General features: G+C 34.2%; 2 protein-coding genes across 2 annotated transcripts; both read left to right on the forward strand.

Annotated features, from left to right (window-relative positions):
- The first annotated feature begins 6,765 nt into the window (after positions 1-6,765).
- LOC127741608 (secreted RxLR effector protein 161-like) lies at positions 6,766-7,182 on the forward strand. Its single transcript, XM_052254378.1, has one exon. It carries the CDS (start codon positions 6,766-6,768, stop codon positions 7,180-7,182), a length of 417 nt encoding a protein of 138 aa, XP_052110338.1.
- A 1,485-nt stretch (positions 7,183-8,667) lies between these two features.
- On the forward strand, positions 8,668-12,863 carry LOC107466810 (uncharacterized). The gene is made up of 5 exons (XM_016085811.3): positions 8,668-9,236; positions 10,019-10,733; positions 11,337-11,703; positions 12,016-12,405; positions 12,618-12,863. The coding sequence occupies exons 1-4, from the start codon at positions 8,942-8,944 to the stop codon at positions 12,064-12,066; spliced, it is 1,428 nt and encodes a 475-aa protein (XP_015941297.1). The 5' UTR covers positions 8,668-8,941; the 3' UTR covers positions 12,067-12,405; positions 12,618-12,863.
- The last annotated feature ends 8,326 nt before the right edge of the window (positions 12,864-21,189 follow it).

Raw genomic sequence — 21,189 nt, forward strand, 5'->3', positions numbered from 1 at the left:
GTGTGAAGTAGACACAGGGGAATTGCAGTGCCGCGCGTGCTTACTCTAATTACTATCTCTCAGCCGAATCTTTTAATATATTTTTTCCCTAGACGGGCCTATTCAATATATATTTTGTGACTATGCGAGCCTGTTCAATATGGATGACACGCAATCAACATGAGTTGGTCTATTGGTCAGTTCGCTTGTCCACAAGTAAATATTGGGGTTTGAATCCTACTGTCTTGTGCATGCAGTAATTTATTGGCTAGCGATAGACCTTTAAATAGAATTTAGATCTGCAACAACAAATCCTTAAATGAAACTTAAATCTGTGACGATAATTTGTCGAGTTGAAAAATACTGTAAAAAACAAAAAAAAAATTATAAACGACACACACTAAGTCCATCTAAAAAAATATAAATAAATTTTTAGAGTTTTGAAAAAAATTTAAAATTCTTTGGTTACGGTTTTGAATTAGAAGAAGGAATGTTTTTTATATTCTAGCGCGAATTGAATTGCTAACGTTTGGGGGTTTTCGACGCATGTAATAGGCGTTTTACTAATGAGAGTAAATTTTTTTAGTATTGAACTTGCTTGATTGGATTTAGATAAAAAAAAAATTAGATATGTAGCACCATGATAATTTTATTCTCCAAAAAGGCTTTCATATATACATTTGTTTATTTCTCGTTTTATTTTTTTGTGAAAAAGGGAAAAAAGAAAGAAAGTGAATATAGAGAATATTAAGAGCTATGCTACACCTCCAAGTATTTTTTCATCTAAGTTTTATCCAAGTAGATCCAACACCAACAAAAACCACTCTTATTAAAAGAGCGTCATCACACGCGCTTTATCTTCTTCTCCTTTTCTGCGCTTCTTTTTCTTCTTCTTCTTCTCCCTTGCGCTTCTTCTTCTTCTTCTTCTTCTTTCAAATATACGCATACGTCATCTTCTTCTTCGTGCACGTAGATTTTTCTTCTGCTTCTCCTCCTCCTTCTTCGTGCATGTAGATTTTTCTTCTGCTTCTCCTCCTCCTCCTTCTCTTCTTCTTCTCCTCTTTTGTTATCGTCATCACCAACAACATCAACATTTTGCTAATGGATTATTTTTTCAATCGAATTGAATGGAATGCAATTGCTAAATTGAGTTGAATGGACACAGGTGTTCTGAATCTGAATTGAATTGATAATCTCTAAATTATAGACAAATGTGTTTCGAATTTGATTTTTTATAATGGATTATGTTTCGTTCATTCAGTGCTATACAATTGTTTCACCATGAATATGTGTTCAATTCATTTTATAGAAAGCTGTTTGAATTTGATTTTATATAATGGATTATGTTTTGTTCAGTCAGTACTATACAATTGTTTCACCATGAGTACGTGTTTCAGTTCATTATATAGAAAGATGTTTGAATTTGATTTTATATAATGGATTATGTTTTGTTCAATTAGTACTATACAATTGTTTCACTATCAGTACGTGTTTCGATTTATTATGCAAAAAGCTGTTCAAATTTGAATTTATATAACGGATAATGTTCCATTCATTTAGTACTATACAATTGTTTCACCATAATAACATGTGCGATTAATTTCTGTTCTGCACAATTTAAAACTCGTCCTCCTTACTTTTTACTGCTTCTTCACCAGGGAGAGAAGGAAGAAAAGACAAAAAAATACAGCAGCAACAACAACAAAAGAATGACGATAAGGAAAAAATACGTGAAGAAAAGGAACATGAAAAAAAAGGAGGAGAATGAGGAGAAGGAGGAACGTGCGAAGAAGAAGGCGAAGAAGAAGACGCTCTGTGCATAAACGAGCGTGAGGAGAAGAAGAAGAAGCGCGGAAGAAGAAGAAGAAGCGCAAGGGAGAAGAGCGCATAACCTAAAATTGCTTGGATGAATTTGGATGCCAAAATATTTGGATGCAGAGAATATCTCATATTTAAAAATGTAATTACAAATTAAACATATCTTTATTTTATAAAATATTTTGCTAAGTTATTTTTTAAATGAACCAGAGAAAACACTAAATATTTTTTATTTAGAAATTAAGACGAAAGAAATTCCAAAAATTAAAAATGTTTCGGCAAGATATATTATTACTTTTTTTTAGAAAATTTCATTAGATTATTATCAGTGGCCTGTAAAATGTTATTCCTACAACCGTTTTAAATAACTTTGTCCATCAATTTGTCACATTGCTTTAAGAAATTATATTATTATATGATGTCTTATGTGTGTGATGTGCCTTATTTTATTGGTTTAATAAATATTTAATTAAAATAATAAAATAAAGAAAATTACATGAAAGGAAGTTACATGATTATTTAAAATGTAACCAACTTGATGAAAGTTGGTTTTTATGAAAACATATCAGAATTCAATTCAGTCTTCTCATCCACTTATGAAGTCTTTCTTCTTCACTCACCATCAATAATAAAATTGAAGAAAGAATTAAGAAGACAAAGGAATAGACAAAGTGAATTCTTCCTAATACTATTATTATCATGGATCAAGGTTAGTAACTCTTCTCATTTCTATTTGTGATAATAATAAATTTCAAGATCTTTCTTTGAATGATAATTTTATAACGTACAGTAAAATTATATTAAATTTTACATGTGGTATCAGAACTTTTAGGTTGTGAAATTTATGATTGTCCATAAAAATAAAATTTTACTGCAAAATTGATACAGCATGAAATCTACAATTATAAGAGTTTGTAATTATAATTTCAGTTCATGTGTATATATTGAAATTGATTTTTTTCTGTTCGTAAGACTAACGCTCTAACCAACTGAGCTATGGAACTTATTATAAAATTAGTTGCCATAGTTACGCACTGCGTTATTATGCTTGCATATTTATGAACAATATTTTTTTTAAATCCAAAGTAATGAGAAAACTCTTTTAATTTCTTTAATTTTCTACCTATTTGTGTAGCAAAGTACTCAAATTTAGCCGAAAGTAAACAGTATCTTTTAATTTTGTGACAATAAAAAAAAAATTTATACTAAAATTTTAAGATTTGTTAATCACCAAAATGGTCAAATCTAAAAATTTTAGTTAATATGATGTTTATTATTTTGTGTCAATTACATATAAGAAAAGATGCTATATGATAATTATTTCTATGTTAATTGAAATTTATTATTATGAGATATTTAAGAATCACCCAAAGGTTGATTAGTTGATTTTATAATTAATGAGCATGATTGTTAGCATATAAATGTACTGTTATTAGTTTTTAAATATCCAAAGATATTAAATATTTTTAATTGGTACATGTATCTTTACTAAGTAAAGTTAAATTTATTAGCATATTGTGTTATTGTATATTAATATATCACCCAAAAAAAAATATTAATATACTTTGAATGTTTATGTGAATGCTCTTTGAATCTGAATAATGTGTTATCTTATGACTCAAAGTGTTAATATTAAATATGTGATAATTGCAGCAATTCTTCTTGTTGCATTGCATTCGCATGCTACGTCTGTTCCAATGTTTAATGGGCTGAATTTTTCTGATTGATCTGAACAAGTCCAATTTCACCTTGGTGTATTGGATCTTGATTTGACACTTCAAGTTCAGAAATCTGCTGCTATTATTGTTCTTAGTAGCAATGAAGAAAAAGCTCATTATAAAGCTTGGAAAAAGTCAAACAGACTTAGTCTTATGTTCATGCGGACGAGCATAGCAAACAGCATCAAGTCAGCTCTTTCCAAGTCTGATAATGCTAAAGAATTTATGAAACTTGTGAAACAGCACTTCCAAACTATTGATAAATCTCTTGCTGGGACGTTATTGGGTACTTTGACCACCATGAAATTTGATGGTTCTCGTACTATGCATGAGCATGTCATTGAAATGACAAATATTGCAGCAAGACTTAAGTCATTGGGAATGAAAGTAGATGAAAATTTCCTTGTGCAGTTTATTTTAAACTCATTACCGTCTGAGTATGGTCCTTTCTAAATGAACTATAATACCATGAAAGATAAATAGAATGTGCATGAGTTGCATAGTATGTTAGTTTAAGAGGAAACCAGACTTTAGAATCAAGGAAATCATTCCATCCATTACCTGAACCATCAAGGAGTTGGAAAGAAAACTAGAAAGAAACATGGAAAGGAAAAGGGAAAGGGACTATTAAAGACTGCTGAGTCCTATTCCAAAATCCAGAAAAAAGATAAGTGTCATTTCTGCAAGAAATCTGGGCACTTCCAAAATGATTGTCCAAAGAGGAAGGCTTGATTTGAAAAGAAAGGTAATAAGCTTAATTATGCTTATGTATGTATTGAATCAAACTTAGTTGAAGTTCCTCGTAATACATGGTGGATTGATTCTAGAGGTACGACTCATGTTTCTAAATCGATGCAGAGATTCCTTACAACCCGAACCATAAGGCCAAATGAAAAGTTTGTCTACATGGGAAATAAAGATAAAGCTCCAGTAGAAGCTGTTGGGACTTGTCGATTGATTTTCGACACTGGACATCATTTAGATTTGCTAGATACTTTTTATGTACCAAGTATTTCTAGGAATTTAGTTTCTTTATCTAAACTTGATGTTGCTGGATACTCTTTTAATTTCGGTAATAGTTGTTTTAGTTTGTTTAAGCACAACTATATGATTAGATCTGGCATACTTTCTGACAGTTTATATAAATTTAATCTTGATGATTTATATGCTGAATCACTTATGACTTTACATCATAAAGTTGGCACTAAACGTGGTTTAGTGAATGAACGTTCTGCTTACTTGTGGCATAAACGTTTAGGTCACATTTCCAAAGAAAGAATGGATAGGTTGATAAAGAATGATATCCTTCCAAATTTGAATTTCACTGATCTTAATATTTGTGTAGATTGTATTAAAGAAAAGCAAACAAAACACACAAAGAAAGGAGCTACAAGAAGTACCCAACTTTTGAAATTATACACACTGACATATGTGGACCCTTTAATGTAAACTCTTTCAATAAAAAAAATATTTTATCACCTTTATTGATGATGATTATTCACATTATGGTTATGTCTATCTACTTTATGAAAAATCTCAAGCAGTTAATGCTTTAGAAATTTATATAAATGAAATAGAAAGACAGTTGGATAAAAAGGTGAAAATCGTTAGATCTGATAGAGGTGGTGAATATTATGGAAGATACGACGAAAGAGGACAAAATCTGGGTCCATTTGCAAAATTCTTTCAAAAACGTGGTATATGTGTTCAATACACTATACCAGGTACACCTCAACAAAATGGTGTATCAGAAAGGCGAAACCGTACTTTAATAGAAATGGTTAGGACAATGATGAGTAATGCATCTTTATCTATATCATTGTGGATGTATGCTTTAAAAACTGCTATGTACTTGTTAAATAGGGTTCCTAGTAAGGCAGTTCCTAAAACTCCTTTTGAGTTATGGACTGGGAGAAAACCTAGTTTAAGACATCTACATGTTTGGGGATGTCAAACAGAAATAAGAGCTTATAATCCGCAAGAAAAGAAGCTGGATGCAAGAACAATCAGTAGATATTTCATTGGTTATCCAAAAAAATCAAAGGGGTATAGATTTTATTGTCCTACTCATAGTACAAGAATAATTAAAACTGGCAATGCACAGTTCATTGAGAATGGTGAGACCAGTGGGAGTACAACTTCACAAAATGTGGAGATTAAAGAAGTAAGAATTCAAGTTCCTTCAACTTGTACTTCTACTTTTAGAGTTGTTATTCCAAATATTATTGAACCTACTCACAATCAACAGGAACACCAAATTATTGATCCTATTGTTGTTGGACTAAATAACAATCAAGAGGAACAAGAACTTATTAATCCCATGGTTAATGAGGAGCCAATAATAGAACAACCACAAGAAATGGCATTAAGAAGGTCTCAAAGAGAAAGAAGATCTGCTATTTCTGATGATTATATGGTATATTTACAAGAGTCAGAAAATAACTTGAGCGTTGCTAATGATCCAGTTTCTTTCTCACAAGCCATTAATAGTAATAATGCTGATAAATGGTTAGAGGCCATGAAAGATGAGCTTAAATCAATGGAACAAAATAAAGTATGGGGCCTTGTGGAATTACTTAAAGGATGCAAGAGAATTAGGTGTAAATGGGTCTTTAAGACTAAGCGTGATTCTCATGGCAACCTTGAACGTTACAAGGCTCGTCTTGTTGCCAAAAGTTTTACTAAAAAAGATGGCGTTGATTACAAAGAGACTTTCTCACCAGTTTCTAGAAAAGACTCTTTAAGAATTATCTTGGCTTTAGTGACTCATTATGACTTAGAGTTACATCAAATGGATGTAAAAATCGCCTTTCTTAATAGGGATTTAGAGGAAGATGTTTACATGGATCAACCAACAGGATTTTTGGTTGAAGGGAAAGAACAAATGGTGTGTAAACTTAAGAAATCACTATATGGACTTAAACAAGCATCCCGCCAATGGTTTATCAAATTTAATGATACCATTCTGTCCTTTGGATTTAAGAAAAACATCGTTGATCGGTGTATATACTTGAAGGTCAATGGGAGTAAATTTATTGTTTTAGTTCTATATGTTGATGATATTTTGCTTGCATCTAATGATCTTGGTCTATTAAGCGAGACTAAGAAATATCTCTCTAATAACTTTGAAATGAAAGATATGGGTAAGGCAAGTTATGTGATTGAAATAGAAATATTCTGAGATAGATCACAAGGACTATTAGGATTGTCTCAAAAATCATATATTAATAAAGTATTAGAGAGATTCAGAATGGCACAATGCTCAGCATCACCTGTTCCCATTCAAAAAGTGGACAAGTTTAGTCTTATGCAATGTCCAAAGAATAATTTGGAACAGAAACAGATGGAAGGAATTCCATATGCATCTGTTGTTGGGAGTTTGATGTATGCTCAGACTTGCACAAGGCCAGATATCAACTTTGCAGTTGGTATGTTTGGTAGATACCAAAAAAATCCAGGATTGGATCAATGGAAAGCTGCAAAGAAAGTTTTAAGGTATCTGCAAGGGACAAAAGAACACATGCTTACTTATAGGAGATCTAATCACCTTGAAGCGATTGGATATTCAGATTCAGATTTTGCCGGTTGCGTAGATACAAGAAAATCTACTTTTGGTTATTTGTATCTCTTAGCTGGAGGAGCAATATCATGGAAGAGTGCGAAGTAGTCAGTAATTGCTACTTCTACAATAGAAGCTGAATTTGTGGCGTGCTTTGAGGCCATGGTTCAGGTTAAGTGATTGCGGAACTTCTTTTCAGGACTTGAAATTGTTGACAGTATTGCTAGGCCGCTGAAAATTTATTGTGATAACTCTGCAACGGTTTTCTTTTTCTAAAAACGACAAGTATTCCAAAGGTGCTAAGCATATGGAATTGAAATACTTTGCCGTTAAAAAAGAAGTTCAGAAACGAAGAGTGTCAATAGAGCACATTAGCACCAATATTATGGTTGCTGATCCTTTGACCAAAGGGTTACCGCCCAAACATTTACTAATCATGTTGAAAGGATGGGTATTATGAGTTTATAGGATCAACATATGTTTAATGAAGTTTGTGTTACATGGATATTGACATTTTGAGCTCAAATGAATTAATGTTTCTGTATTACCTGATTTTCAATTTGTTGTATACATAATAGAATTAAAATAATAAGGTATTGTCTTACAATGAAGACATTATTGTTGGACTAATTATGTTATATACTTCCTAATTATGGCTCATGTTAAGAATGTGGCTAATTTTGTAGTACATAGAAGGGACTATGTCGATTAGGTGACATACACCCTCTATGATTCATGCTAGTTTTATTCTTATCATGATAAATTAATCTATGCAAGTAATTGCTTAGAAATACGCATTATGATAAATATTTCTTAAACCATCAATAGAAATAATGACACACGAGTCAAGTGGGAGAATGTAAAAAATTATATTATTGTATAATGTCTCATGTGTGTGATGTGTCTTATTTTATTGGTTTAATAAATATTTAATTAAAATAATAAAATAAAGGAAGCTACATGGAAAAAAGTTACATGATTATTTTGAAATGTAACCAATTTGATGGAAGTTGGTTTTTATGAAAATATATCAGAATTTAGCCCTCTCTTCTTACTTATAAAGTTTTTTTTTCTTCACTCACTATCAATAATAAAATTGAAAAAAGAATTAAGAAGATAAAGGAATAGACAAAGTGAATTCTTCCTAATATTATTATTATCATGGATCAAAATTAATAATTTTTTTATTTTTATTTGTGATAATCATAAATTTCAAGATCTTTCTTTGAATGATACAGTAAAATTATATTAAATTTTACAATTGCCTCATATGAAGAGTCTGTTGTGTTTTCTTTTTTTTTGGTGTCTCTTGTTGTGTTTTCTTTAATTAAAGGGAAAGAAGATTCTTCTATTTTTTTCCACAAAAGAAAAATCCGTTCTTCATAATAATTAAAGGAAAAAAGTGTTTTCCCCTAATATAGGCACGTGTTTTCACGTGACCATGTTGGTATGGAACTATCAACTATGGATGGAAAAATCTGCGAAAGTTGTGACTTTTAAGAATATAGAGGGGTTACTATAGTAATTAAGAAAAGACGATACGGAAGTTTTTGTAATTTCAAGTAATTAATAATAAGAGAAGTGTGGTTAACACGTGGGAACGCAGTTGGTCAACCTGAAAGGCTAAGCCTGAAACCCTACCTCAGCTTCGCATTCATTCGCATCTTCTCAATCACTTTCTCCCATTCCAATCCCCAAATCCCAATTTCAATTCCCAACCCTAACCCTAGTTCCTATGAAATTCGTCACGCAGAACCCATCTCCGCTTTCGGGATCAAGCTCGATTCTCTAGCCTTACACAAAAGAGGGGGGAAACTCATCTTTCTCTTCTATTGCGGGGATTAAGTTTTTCTCTTCGTTCTTATTCATGGAGGGCTCTGCGGAGGATCTGGGAGCCCCGGAGTCATGGGAGGTGGCCGATTTGGACGAATCCATGAACCGTTTGAAGCTCTCTCTTTCCCGCAACAAACCTAACCTCGAACCCGGTGCTGATGATGACGATGCTCCTCCACCGCCGCAACAACCACCTCCTCCACCTTCTTACTCCTCTGCTGCGTCTTCGTGTTATTCTTCGGGATCCGAGAGGGTCTCCGATGACGTCATCAACCAAGTCGATCAGTTCCTCCGTGAAGCCATTCAGAACCCTCGCGAACGCCTTTCGAGTCAGTGTTTTATTTTTTCTCTTTTTTTTTGAACAAAAATCATTTAATCATTTTATGTTTAATTGTGTTGGTTTGTGATGAATCGTGTATTTTACTTAAATCCGGTTATAAGAGAAACGCAATTACTTTGTGCATTGTTGTTTTCAATTCTGAAAGAATTAGCTGAATTTCATTTGTGATTTGTAAATTACAGTTCCTTACGTTAATGCTGCAGAATATATATATGCTTACCTAGGACACTTGTTAGTTAAGCATTAAAACAAAATGTCCTACGATGCATGCGATACGAATCCTTTAAATAGAGTCTGACATTTCTTAGGAAAATCCTTTTATCTTTTATGCTTGGAATGAAAAATAGTTGGAACTTGGAATTAATTAAGTGCATCCTGGCCCTATCTGGCTACAAAACTCGGGAAATTTATCATTATTCCTTTGACTTTATCTGTTGGTGAGATGTGTTTACTAAGCAATGATTTGCTGCATGGGCTTCTCTATTGGTTGCCGTTTTATAGAATTTTGAGGAAAACGTGCAGGAACTTATGTATATTAATATTTTTTATATTTTGAATGGTTTTATCTCTCCTATTCAACAAAAAAACACAATGAAGTATTCACAGTATGAGACATCTATGTTTTACGGGTCTTTCTGTGATGAATTTACTTGCTACTGCTCTAAACTTCTAATGGCTTTATTATTTCACTTATGAAAGCATCAGTTGAATGTTATTCAGTTATTTGATTTGGATCTAAACTTATCAATGATTCTCATTTAATTTATCCAGTTTTGCGTATGGAGCAAGATGTTGAGAAGTTTATTCGTGATCCTAATCAGCAGCAGCTTGAATTCCAGCAGCTCCCGACATCCTACTTACGGTTGGCTGCACACCGGGTGGCTCAGCATTACTCGTTACAGTCAATGGTTTTAATGGATAATAGCCTACCTGATGGTTCGGGGTCAAGAATTATTGTTCGCAAAACTTCTGAATGTAAGCTTCCTGCTATTCGCCTTGCAGATATCCCAGTAAAGTTATCATCAGAAAACAATGCTGTTATGAATGTGAAGGTTGCAATTAAACAGAGACCACAGAAGCGGACTCAGGTTCTTAGCAATGCAAACTCAAACTCAGCAAAGAATAATAGCTCTAAAAGTGTGGAAGAGAGAAAAGAGGAGTATAATAGGGCTCGTGCTAGGATATTTAGTTCAAGTAATAATGGCGGTGGTACTGTAGTTGGGAAGCCAGAATGTGAACCAAAGCAGGAGGATAACTCAATGAAAGGTTCCTTGGTAGTTCAACGGGTGGAAGATAAGTCTTCTTCTGTAGCTGATGTAAGTTCCAGTAGAGGCCCGGTAGAGTCTTCAACTAATACTAGTAGGGCTAGAAGTAGGACAGAGAAAGAGGCAGTTGGTAGGTACCGGCAAAGTAATAATAGGGTGGCTATATTTCGGGACCGTGAGATTGACCGCAAGGATCCTGATTATGACAGGAGCTATGATAGGTATGTGTTGCTTGTACCTTTTCTTTACTGATGCATTCTCTTGCTAAAATTTATAACTTTGTTGTCCTGTTCTCCTTTCTTCAAATACATAATTTGAATTTGATTCGGTTGCCCTTGGTGTGATTTTAATTTTTTTCTCTTCCTAATCATATTACATGCTAAATGACGCGTAATTATTTTGGGATGCAGACCTCGATTTGATGTCATTCTATCCACTCAGTTGAAGTGTTGAAACATCAATATGCATTGAAAATTTTCTTTTCCTTGAACCTTTTTTGTTTTTTTTCCCCCCCTGAATCTGAATAAAAACACTATCAAATTCCATGTCATCACTTATTCCTGTTTAGGAACATTAACAGAGGTGAGAGATTATCAGAACTTGTTATATGAAGGATTAATTTATGTTTGTTGACTCTTTATGATATGAATATCCAATAATGAATAACAAATATCACCATTTTCAGATTTCTTTTGCAACTCTTCTATAAATATATTTTAAAATGTGTTCTTTTTTTATATTTCTACTGTAAAACTCAATTATGGTGGCTGAAATTTTGTAGAAGTATGGATTAGTCTGCTTACTTCTTCTAACTTGCATTGCAGGTACATGCAAAGGTTTGATCCTGGCTTTGGGTTCAATGGTGGGTCATACCCGATCCAGCCTATGTATACACCAGTAGTAAATTACAACACCGAGTTTCCACAGCTAGGATCCACCCATGGACCCCAGCTTTCTACTGAACACCAACCACGACCTCTTCCGCAGCATATACCTGGGCCATGGGCAGCACAATCAACACCTGCTGGAATTGGATATGGACATCCAGAGACCATGATGTCACCATTTAATCCTAGCCAAGTTGGTGCACATCCCTCATCAACCATGTATCTGCATTCATCTCAGTATCCCTGTCAGCGCCCTGGAATGCCCTTTCTCCATCATGAACATGTTCACCAACCCTTTGCACAGGTACGATAGCCACCAAGTTCTCCAATTTGTAGATCTTTGGTTACATAAACCTCCTCACTGTACAGAGCCCAAAGGGGAATGGTCCATTTTCACGTTTGAGGCACACAATTTTTACTCTAATGGCAATTCGGCTTTTATTTTACCCTTTATCATTTCATCATCTATTAATTAATTATATGCATCTCAAAAGTCTTGTTAATTCCATCAAAGAGGTTAATTACATTCATCAAATACGAGGTTATTTCTATTTTTGAAGAAAATGTCCTTTTGCTTTGGATCTAATTGTAGTTATTTGTGTACCCTACACTGCAGTCTCATCAACCTCCGCCTGATGCAAGTTTTGGATTGGCCCGGCCCCGGTGAGGGGCATGGGCCTTGCCTGCATCCAATCAGCTCGAGATATATGATGAAAGATGACGGGCTGCTGCAGCAGCTCCAATTATCTTTTAGCTGATTGGAATGCAGGCATGTTGACCGAGTTGGGATGGGTGGAATGCTCTGGTATTTCAGACAGGTTAACATTGATCCATTCCTCCAATCTCGGTCTACTAAGGATGCTTTGCACATCTTCCATGACCTGTCCCATTTGTGGATGTATGGCATTTTTTGAGGAGCTGTTGGGGCACACATGCTGCCGATCACGAAGAAGAGCAAATTGAGGTGTTTCTCGGCTGAAGAAGTTTGTGCTTCTCCAGACTGAAGGTATGCTTTGCTTAACCTATACTTCAGCATATGATTCTTTCAAGTTGATTTGGTAATCATCAGTGATACTCCATCACTACTTCCAATTCAAGTTACTTGGCCCTTTTCTTGTGTATAAACGCAATTCTAGTGAAGAAACTTTTTCAAGCATAAACGAATAAGTATCATATTTTTTAAAGATGGATGTTTCTGTTGGTTTTTTTGCCACACAGCTCCCTATTTAGCTAAAGGCTAGCAGAGAAAGATGTCGACCGGTTAGTTGCCGACGGATTGCAGGAACGTCTGATGCTGATGCGATCTAACTGGGTGGTTTTCACGCTCTGCTCACTATGATGGATTATTCATGATTTCTTGTATTATAAAATGATTAACTTCTGTGGATATATACCTGATTGTATATTTACTTCGGTTCTAATATTGCTTTATATACAATCCGATATTATCCATTTATTAGTAAACTTTTTTATTACATCTGTTTGACATCTTAATTGTTTTTTTTTTTTGAATAAAAGATATGGAGTTAATAATTTTTGAACTGGAATGGTTAAAGATTTTGCTAGCCTTCCTGATTTTTGGTGTCTTTTTTGTTTTCTTTTTTATTTTAAAATAATTTATCATTATGTGCTAGTTTGAATTGGTATTTTTAGTAAAAAAAGTAATTTTATTTAATTTAAAATTTATTTGAATATGTTTTTTTTAAAAAATATTTTTATTAAAAAAAGTAAATTATTTATTTTTTCTAAAAATTATGGACGCTTGAGGATTGGCGCATGATGCAAAATCACCCTCTTCTCAAACAGAACGAGTTTGAGACTTCATTCGCGTGCAACTGTAGTACTATGAAATGCAATGTTCTAGAAATCGGTTTGAACTGTTAAATTGGGAACCATTAACAAATACGGTTTGGACAAAAGATAAAACCGTCAAATTCAAAAACCGAAGTTAGATTGTTGAACTAACCAAAAATCGGTTGGTCGAATTGAACCGTAATTCGACTAGTTTTTGAAATTTTGCCACATATTGCGTTTTGACTTGGCTCCAAAAAAGGAACCCTAATCTTTCACCTAGACACCCACAGCACAGACCCACCCACTCTCGAGCCTCCCCTCCAGCCCTCCACTCTCACCTCTCGCTCTCAGTTCCCATGTCTTCAGTCTCCACCTCGAGCTTCTAGTGCAACATCCGTCTAGCCACCACCGTTGTCGCAAGATTCGTGGAAGTCACTCATTGTCGCAAGTTCCTTTCAGCCAGCTTTCCGTTTGCACAGCTAGCTTTCCTTTCAGCCGTCGAAATCACAGTCACCGCCAATGCCAGTTGCTGACCCCAGCCACTGTCCCTGTCTTCGCCAACTCTGTTCGACCCTTCCACCCCTGTCACTATCCCTTTCACCCTTCCATTAATCCTAGGTATAAGTCTAATTTGCTGTAATAATAATTGTTGAAGTATGATTAATTGTTGGTTCTAACTTCTAAACCTTGCTGTTATTACTTGAAGTATGATTAATTGTTGGTTCTACATTCATCATTTCATTCAGCAACACCATTCGTATACAGACCAGGTCAACACCCATTTGAAGCATTATTAAATGATTAATTGTTGAAGCTAATTGCTTTAAGCATGATTAATTGTTGAAGCTGATTGCTTGAAGCCTGAAGCATGATTAATTATTGAAAAACTGTTTGCTTGAAACATGATTAAATGATTAATTGTTGAAGCATGATTAATTGTTTGGAAGTTGTTTGTTGAGATTATTGGGTAGTGGGTTGCTGTGATATTGTAACTGGATTGTATTGTTATCGCTCTGTTGAGTCTGTTCTGAATCTGCTTAGTGATTTTTTGAATGTGAAATCAATCAAAGAAATTGATTTTGTGTTGTTAAAATTATTGCTAAAAATGAATTTGTTACTCTGTTACTTCTGTTTTTTAATTTATGAGTATGTTGTTTTTGAGTTTTTGTTAATAGATTTATTGATTTTAGAGTTTAGGGTAATTATTTGTTGCTATGTTTTAATTTTAAACTAAATTGATGCTTTCAAAAAATTAACAAACAGCAGATGTCCCATGTTATTGATTTAGAGCAAGGAAATCATGAAGATGATGCTGTTGTTGGAGGTCTTGGAAGTGATGATGATGATGATGATAGTGTATTTCTCTGATGCAGAAGACGGTGGTTCAAGGCACTCTCATTTCTAATGTTTTTTACTTCATTCTTTAACTGCATTTAACTGCAAAATTTAGTTTTTGATGCTTTTTAATGCTGAATTTGATTGATTCTGTCGATATTTAGACACCTTTTTGTTTATGATTCATGGAATTGAGAATTGGATTGTTTGGTACTGCTTCATATGTATACTTGTTCTATGTCTTGGTGCTGAGTCTCACAAATATTCTCAATTACTTACAGCTATGGTTTCTGATGCGTGAAAACTTGTCTCTCAACAAATTTTTCTTCGGCAAGTATACCGAATTGTCGTCAAGTAATAACTCACAATAGAGTGAGGTCGAATCCCGCAGAGATTAATGGATTAAGCAAATAATGGTTGATTAATTAGCCTAGTTAGACAAGCACAATTGGATGATACACAACAAGGAAATGTAAATGACATGAAAGTAAAGGAAAGCAATAAAGTACAAGAAAGTAAATGGCAAGAAAAGTAAAGTGCTGGAAAATAAAAGAGCAAGAAAAGTAAAGTACGGAAAAGTAAAATGCAAGAAAGAAAAGTACAAGAAAGTAAATAACTAAAAGTAAAAGAAAAGAAGAGTATTGGGATAGAGAGATATTGAATTCTCCGGATCAATTGCTCTCATCTCTTCCTCAATCCATGCAACTCATTGATCTCATGGCAATCTTAGGTGATTGAATCCCAATTCCTTGGCAATTCAATCTCTCTAAACTTGAACAATTGCCCAATCCCTTGATCTAATTGCTCATGGGAAGAAATAAAGTTTGGTCACTGATTATACCACATACCTTCATAGATCAAAATATTTGTAGGATTACATGTCACTATATCTATCCAACCCCCAACCTAATCCAATATGATAAAAATTTCAAGCATGGTTCTATGATTTCTCTTCCAAGCCTATCACAAAACTCAAGTACATTCAATTTCTCTTCCAAGATAATTGAATGCTTGAATGAAGAACGAAATCTTTCTAGTAAATCAAGAGAATGGAAGAGAAGAAGAAGAATAAAAACAATTTAATCCATTGAAAAATAATAGAGCTCTCTAACCCAATGAAAAGAGTTAGTTGTTCATTGCTCTATTCAAACAGAAAAGAAAGAAAGTGCAGAAAAATAAAGATGAAGATTAAGAATTCAAAGCTGAAATTGAAACTTCAAAATTCATAAATGAAAAATTCAAGTTATTTTTGTTTGAAGAAGGCACAATCAGGCTGTCAGGAGCAAAGTTGGAGGCAACGTTGGAGGCCAGCTTTGGCTCCAACGTTGGCCTCTTGAGCATGGATCGTTGGACGTAACGTTGGAGGTCAGCTTTGGCTCCAACGTTGGGTCTTCAATATTTGCACACCAACATTGGTTCTCCACCAACGTTCTCCAACTTTGTACTTCAACGTTGCCACCAACGTTGGTTCTCCAACTTGTTTTTCTCTGCTTCTACTTTGCCGTTTAAGCTCATTTCTTCCTTCATGCTTGTTTTGTGACTTTTACTTCTTTTTTCCATGAATCTTCAAAATAAATCAACTCAAAAAGATGAAAGTAATCTATGATTCAAGCACAAAAATACTTAATAATTAAGCATGATTAGTGAAAATAAAAGGTAAAAAAGCATAGAAAAATAGGCCATGATGCCCTGGCATCACAACACCAAACTTAAATCTTGCTTGTCCCCAAGTAAGGAGAGAATCATGCACTACGGTTTGACAATCCAAGGTAAGAAGAGTAGCAGTGTAATATTCATGGTTAGCTAGTTTCTTATGCATGCTACAATACAACAGAGATTCAAATCATTGATGTTTCTATCTAGCTCATTTATGAAATCTTTTTCTTTATATTCCTTCCTTGAAACAGCTTTTTATTTTTCTCAACTTAGCTTCTTGGGTGCTTTGCACCATTTGTTGAAAGCTACGACTCTAAATGCATTGTTTTCAAGTATTATCACTTGATACATAATCACCACAAGCATTTAATAGAGGACTCTTTAAGCTCGTTTTTTTCTTTTCTTTACTCTTTAATCATTGATGCTCAGAGCCTTGAGCTTTGAGGGAGTGCTTTTGCACTTGAGCCTAACCTTGACTCTAGGTGTTTTGTTTTCAAATTTTTTGCTTGATACATAAACACCACAAGTACTTAACAAATGAATTGTAATTGGTAATCAGAGCCTTCAGCTTTCTCATTCTTTCTCTTTTCTTTTCTTGCCTTATTTGTAGTTGCTTCTTCAAGGTTTTCATGATAAAAATTTCATAAAATGTCCTAGATGAAAACTTCAATTAAAGAAATTCAAATGCAATTGAGCAACAATAGTCATGCTAGCTTCCCAATACTTATAAGTTCATGCAAACTTCTTCTTTGATTACCTTGTATGTTTATGATCATAAAGCTAAATTGCTTTGAACTCACAAAATTCAAGATGGCAATCATGATATCATAGCAACATGTTACAATTCAAAAATCAAGCTATACTTATTTCACAGCACACATGTATACAAAGGAATAAGAGACAATCATGCAATTGAAAATACTGAAAATAAATAAGTGGAAAAGGAACTTTACCACCTTGTAGTTCATCTTCATTGTTGTTATCATTTTTCTCCTACTTTTCTCCCTTTCCACACCAATTTAGACTGATTGCTTATCTTCAAGCAGCAAATAAAATAGTGGTGATGGGGTCTATGATGGGTCATGAATGTCTTAAACAATGGAGTGTTAGTAGTACATGTGTTTAGGCAAGCAAAATTAAGAATCACAATAAAGGCACAAGAATAGAGACATTGTGATTGCAAAAACAAGAGGGTGTACATGATACATTGCATAGAAAATGAGTGGCACACCAAACTTAGTGTGTCACTTTCAATTGGAATTAATGCAAGTATCTAGTGAACAATTGGAAACAATTTGTTGCAAGGCAACACCAAACTTATCTTATGCAATCTTGTCTCAATTTATTTGAAAGAAAACTAAGTAAAACAAACTGTTTTGTATTAATAACACAATCATCAAGAGCAAGAGATGTCATGAACAGGAGCTTCTTGGTGAGGCATTAACATAAACACTTAAGGAGCAAGAGAAAATAAAGGACGAAAGTAATAGAAACAAAATAAAAAAATGTCTAATCTAGGTAATCAACCAACCGGTAGTTTGTTAATCACAATTAATCTCCGGCAACGGCGCCATAAACTTGATGCGCGGTAACTTGTCTCTCAACAAATTTTTCTTCGGCAAGTATACCGAATTGTCGTCAAGTAATAACTCACAATAGAGTGAGGTCGAATCCTACAGAGATTAACGAATTAAGCAAACAATGGTTGATTAATTAGCCTAGTTAGACAAGCACAATTGGATGATACGCAACAAGGAAATGTAAATGACATGAAAGTAAAGGAAAGCAATAAAGTGCAAGAAAGTAAATGGCAAGAAAAGTAAAATGCTGAAAAATTAAAAAAATTAAAAATATATATGGCTTTTCTATTAGACAATAATTATTCACTATTAATATGTTTGGATTTTAATGAGTTTAGTTTTTAATGTATTTGGTGTTTAACATGTTTGGATTATTTCAATTGATGTAACATGTTTATTGTACTTGTTAAATTTTTTTAAGATAAAAATTTGATTTTTTTATGAATTTGAAAGTCATCGGGTTTCCAATTACCCGAACGGAACCAATCCATTCTTAATCAGTTTCGATTCGGTTCTAGTTTTACCATAAACCCGAACCAAACCGACCCATGCTCACCCCTAAAAAAGTAAAGTATGGAAAAGTAAAATGCAAGAAAGAAAAGTACAAAAAAGTAAATAACTAAAAGTAAAAGAAAAGAAGAGCATTGGGATAGAGAGATATTGAATTCTTCGGATCAATTGCTCTTATCCTTCCTCAATCCATGCAACCCATTGATCTCTTGGCAATCTTAGGTGATTGAATCCCAATTCCTTTGCAATTCAATCTCTCTAAGCTTGAACAATTGTCCAATTTCTTGATCTAATTGCTCATGGGAAGAGATGAAGTTTGGTCACTGATTATACCACATATCTTCGTAGATCAAAGTATTGGTAGGATTACATGTCACTATATCCATCCAACCCCCAACCTAATTTAATGTGAGAAAGATTTCAAGCATGGTTCTATGATTTCTCTTCTAAGCTTATCACAAAACCCAAGTAGATTCAATTTCTCTTCCAAGATAATTGAATGCTTGAATGAAGAACGAAATCTTTCTAGTAAATCAAGAGAATGGAAGAGAAGAAGAAGAATAAAAATAATTTAATCCATTGAAAAACAATAGAGCTCTCTAACCCAATGAAAGAGTTAGTTGTTCATTGCTCTATTCAAACAGAAAAGAAAGAAAGTGCAGAAAAATAAAGATGAAGATTAAGAATCCAAAGCTGAAATTGAAACTTCAAAATTCATAAATGAAAAATTATGAATTGAAACTAAACTACTACTAAGAAAAGAAAAGAAAAGAAAAGAAAAGAAAAGAAAAGAAAAGAAAAGGAATCAGAGTGTAGGGGGAGTGGTCCGAAGACCCACTCCCAGTGGTGTGTGCCAGAGGATGTGTGTGTGTATGATTCTGGACTCCCTCCTTCAATCCAGAATAATTTCAATGTAGAAACTAAGGCCTTTATATAGGCTCTCCTAAATTACAAATTGAAATGAAATTGAAAGCAAATTACAATCAAATAAAAATTAACTATTTTAGATGCTTCTTGTGCCTTTGATTGAGTGATGTTAATGAGCTCTACCTGCTTGAGAGGTGAATGCATGCTCCAGGGGTGTATTGGCATTTATTGGGGCCATTTTTAGTGTCACAAACGTTGAGAAATGCTCCCAGGCCCGCTTCAACGTTTGACCCAACGTTTGACCCAACATTGGTGTTCCAACGTTGGTAACAACGTCCGATTTCGAAGCTCAAACTTATTTTTCACCTCATACTAATATATATTGTTGGAAAGTCCTGAATGTCTACTTTCCAATGACGTTAGAAGGGCATCATTTGGAGCTTACAGCTCGAGTTATAATCCATGGAAGGTGAAGAGGTCAGCTGGCCTTACTACAGGTTGATACTATGTTCATCTTTGCACTTTCGGGGCGGTTTTCTACCTCAATTTTAGTTTCCACCATGTAGTGCCATATATCCTTGAAAAGTTCTAAATTCCTACTTTTCAATGCTTTTGGAATTGCCTCATTTAGAGCATTGTAGTCCAAGTTATTCTTTTTTGAAGAAGGCACATTCAGGCTGTCAGGAGAAAATTTGGAGGCAACGTTGGAGGCCAGCTTTGGCTCCAACGTTGCCCTCTTGAGCATGGTCGTTGGAGGTAACGTTGGAGGCCAGCTTTGGCTCCAACGTTGGCCTCTTGAGCAAGGATCGTTGGAGTTAACGTTGGAGGCCAGCTTTGGCTCCAACGTTGGGTCTTCAATATTTGCACACCAACGCTGGTTCTCAACCAACGTTCTCGAACTTTGTACTTCAACATTGCCACCAACGTTGGTTCTCCAACTTGCTTTTCTCTGCTTCTACTTTGCTTTTAAGCTCCTTTCTTCCTTTATGCTTGTTTTGTGCTTTTTACTTCCTTTTTCCATGAATTCTGCAAAATAAATCAACCCGAAGAGATGAAAGTAATCTATGATTTAAGCACAAAAATACTCAATAATTAAGCATGATTAGTGAAAATAAAAGGTGAAAAAGCATAGAAAAATAGGTGATAAACCCCATTTGTAGGGTTTATTTTATATTGAATTTGGCGTATTGTGTCAACCTTTTCTCACACTTACTCAATAAAATAGCATGGTTTTGTGATTGTCCCCTAGTTTGTGCTTAAGTGCGAAAATATGCTTTTAGCCCCTTAAATTGATAATTTTAATTCCCCTTTGATTCCACTAGATGCCTTGATGTGTTTGTTAGTGATTTCAGATTGAAAAGGGCTAGGAATGGATCAAAGGAGTGAAGAGAAAGCATGCAAAGTGGAGGAATCATGAAAAACCAAGGATTTAGGACGCACCCATGGACGCACGCGCGTGACGAATGGATTTTTGACGGTTTAGAATTTCACAAATGAAATCTCGTCGAAGTATAGTCTCTAAACCAACAATAATCCTTTCATACAAAAATTTGTTTGTCACAAGTACAAACCCCTAAAATCTATAAACCGAAGTATTTAAACCTTGGGTCGTTCTCCCTAGGATTTACAATAAAGTGTCTTGTTATTGGTTTGAGTTATTTTGGGGTTTTGGATAAGAGGCATGAAAGTAAATGGCAATGAAAGTAAACTAACAACTATAAAAGGCTCTTGGCAAGATATGAGAATTAGAAGTTCTATCCTAGTTATCCTTCTCAATTGTGATGAGAATTGTTTATTGCTACCACTTAGTTAACCCCTACTAGATAAAGGAAAGTCAAGTGGATGAATCAATTTGATTCCTCAAGTCCTAATCAACTCCTAAAGGAAAGACTAGCTTTAGAGGTATTCAAATCAATTAGCAACTTCTAATTATCAATCAACAAAAGGATTAGATAACTCAAGAGTCACTAATTACTCAACCAAAGCCAAGAGGAACAAAACCTACACTAAAACCCAACCAAGCATTTCATCAAACACTTGGAAGGCAT

This window comes from Arachis duranensis, chromosome 9, assembly GCF_000817695.3.
Source record: "Arachis duranensis cultivar V14167 chromosome 9, aradu.V14167.gnm2.J7QH, whole genome shotgun sequence".
NCBI lineage: Eukaryota > Viridiplantae > Streptophyta > Magnoliopsida > Fabales > Fabaceae > Arachis > Arachis duranensis.

Bases quoted from the DNA above. Each gene is read 5' to 3' on its own strand.
- LOC107466810 (XM_016085811.3), top strand. From the start codon at position 8,942: ATGGAGGGCTCTGCGGAGGATCTGGGAGCCCCGGAGTCATGGGAGGTG. The intron at 9,237-10,018 runs GTCAGTGTTTTA...TAATTTATCCAG, and splicing joins CCCTCGCGAACGCCTTTCGA to TTTTGCGTATGGAGCAAGAT. The intron at 10,734-11,336 runs GTATGTGTTGCT...CTTGCATTGCAG, and splicing joins TATGACAGGAGCTATGATAG to GTACATGCAAAGGTTTGATC.
- LOC127741608 (XM_052254378.1), top strand. From the start codon at position 6,766: ATGGCACAATGCTCAGCATCACCTGTTCCCATTCAAAAAGTGGACAAG.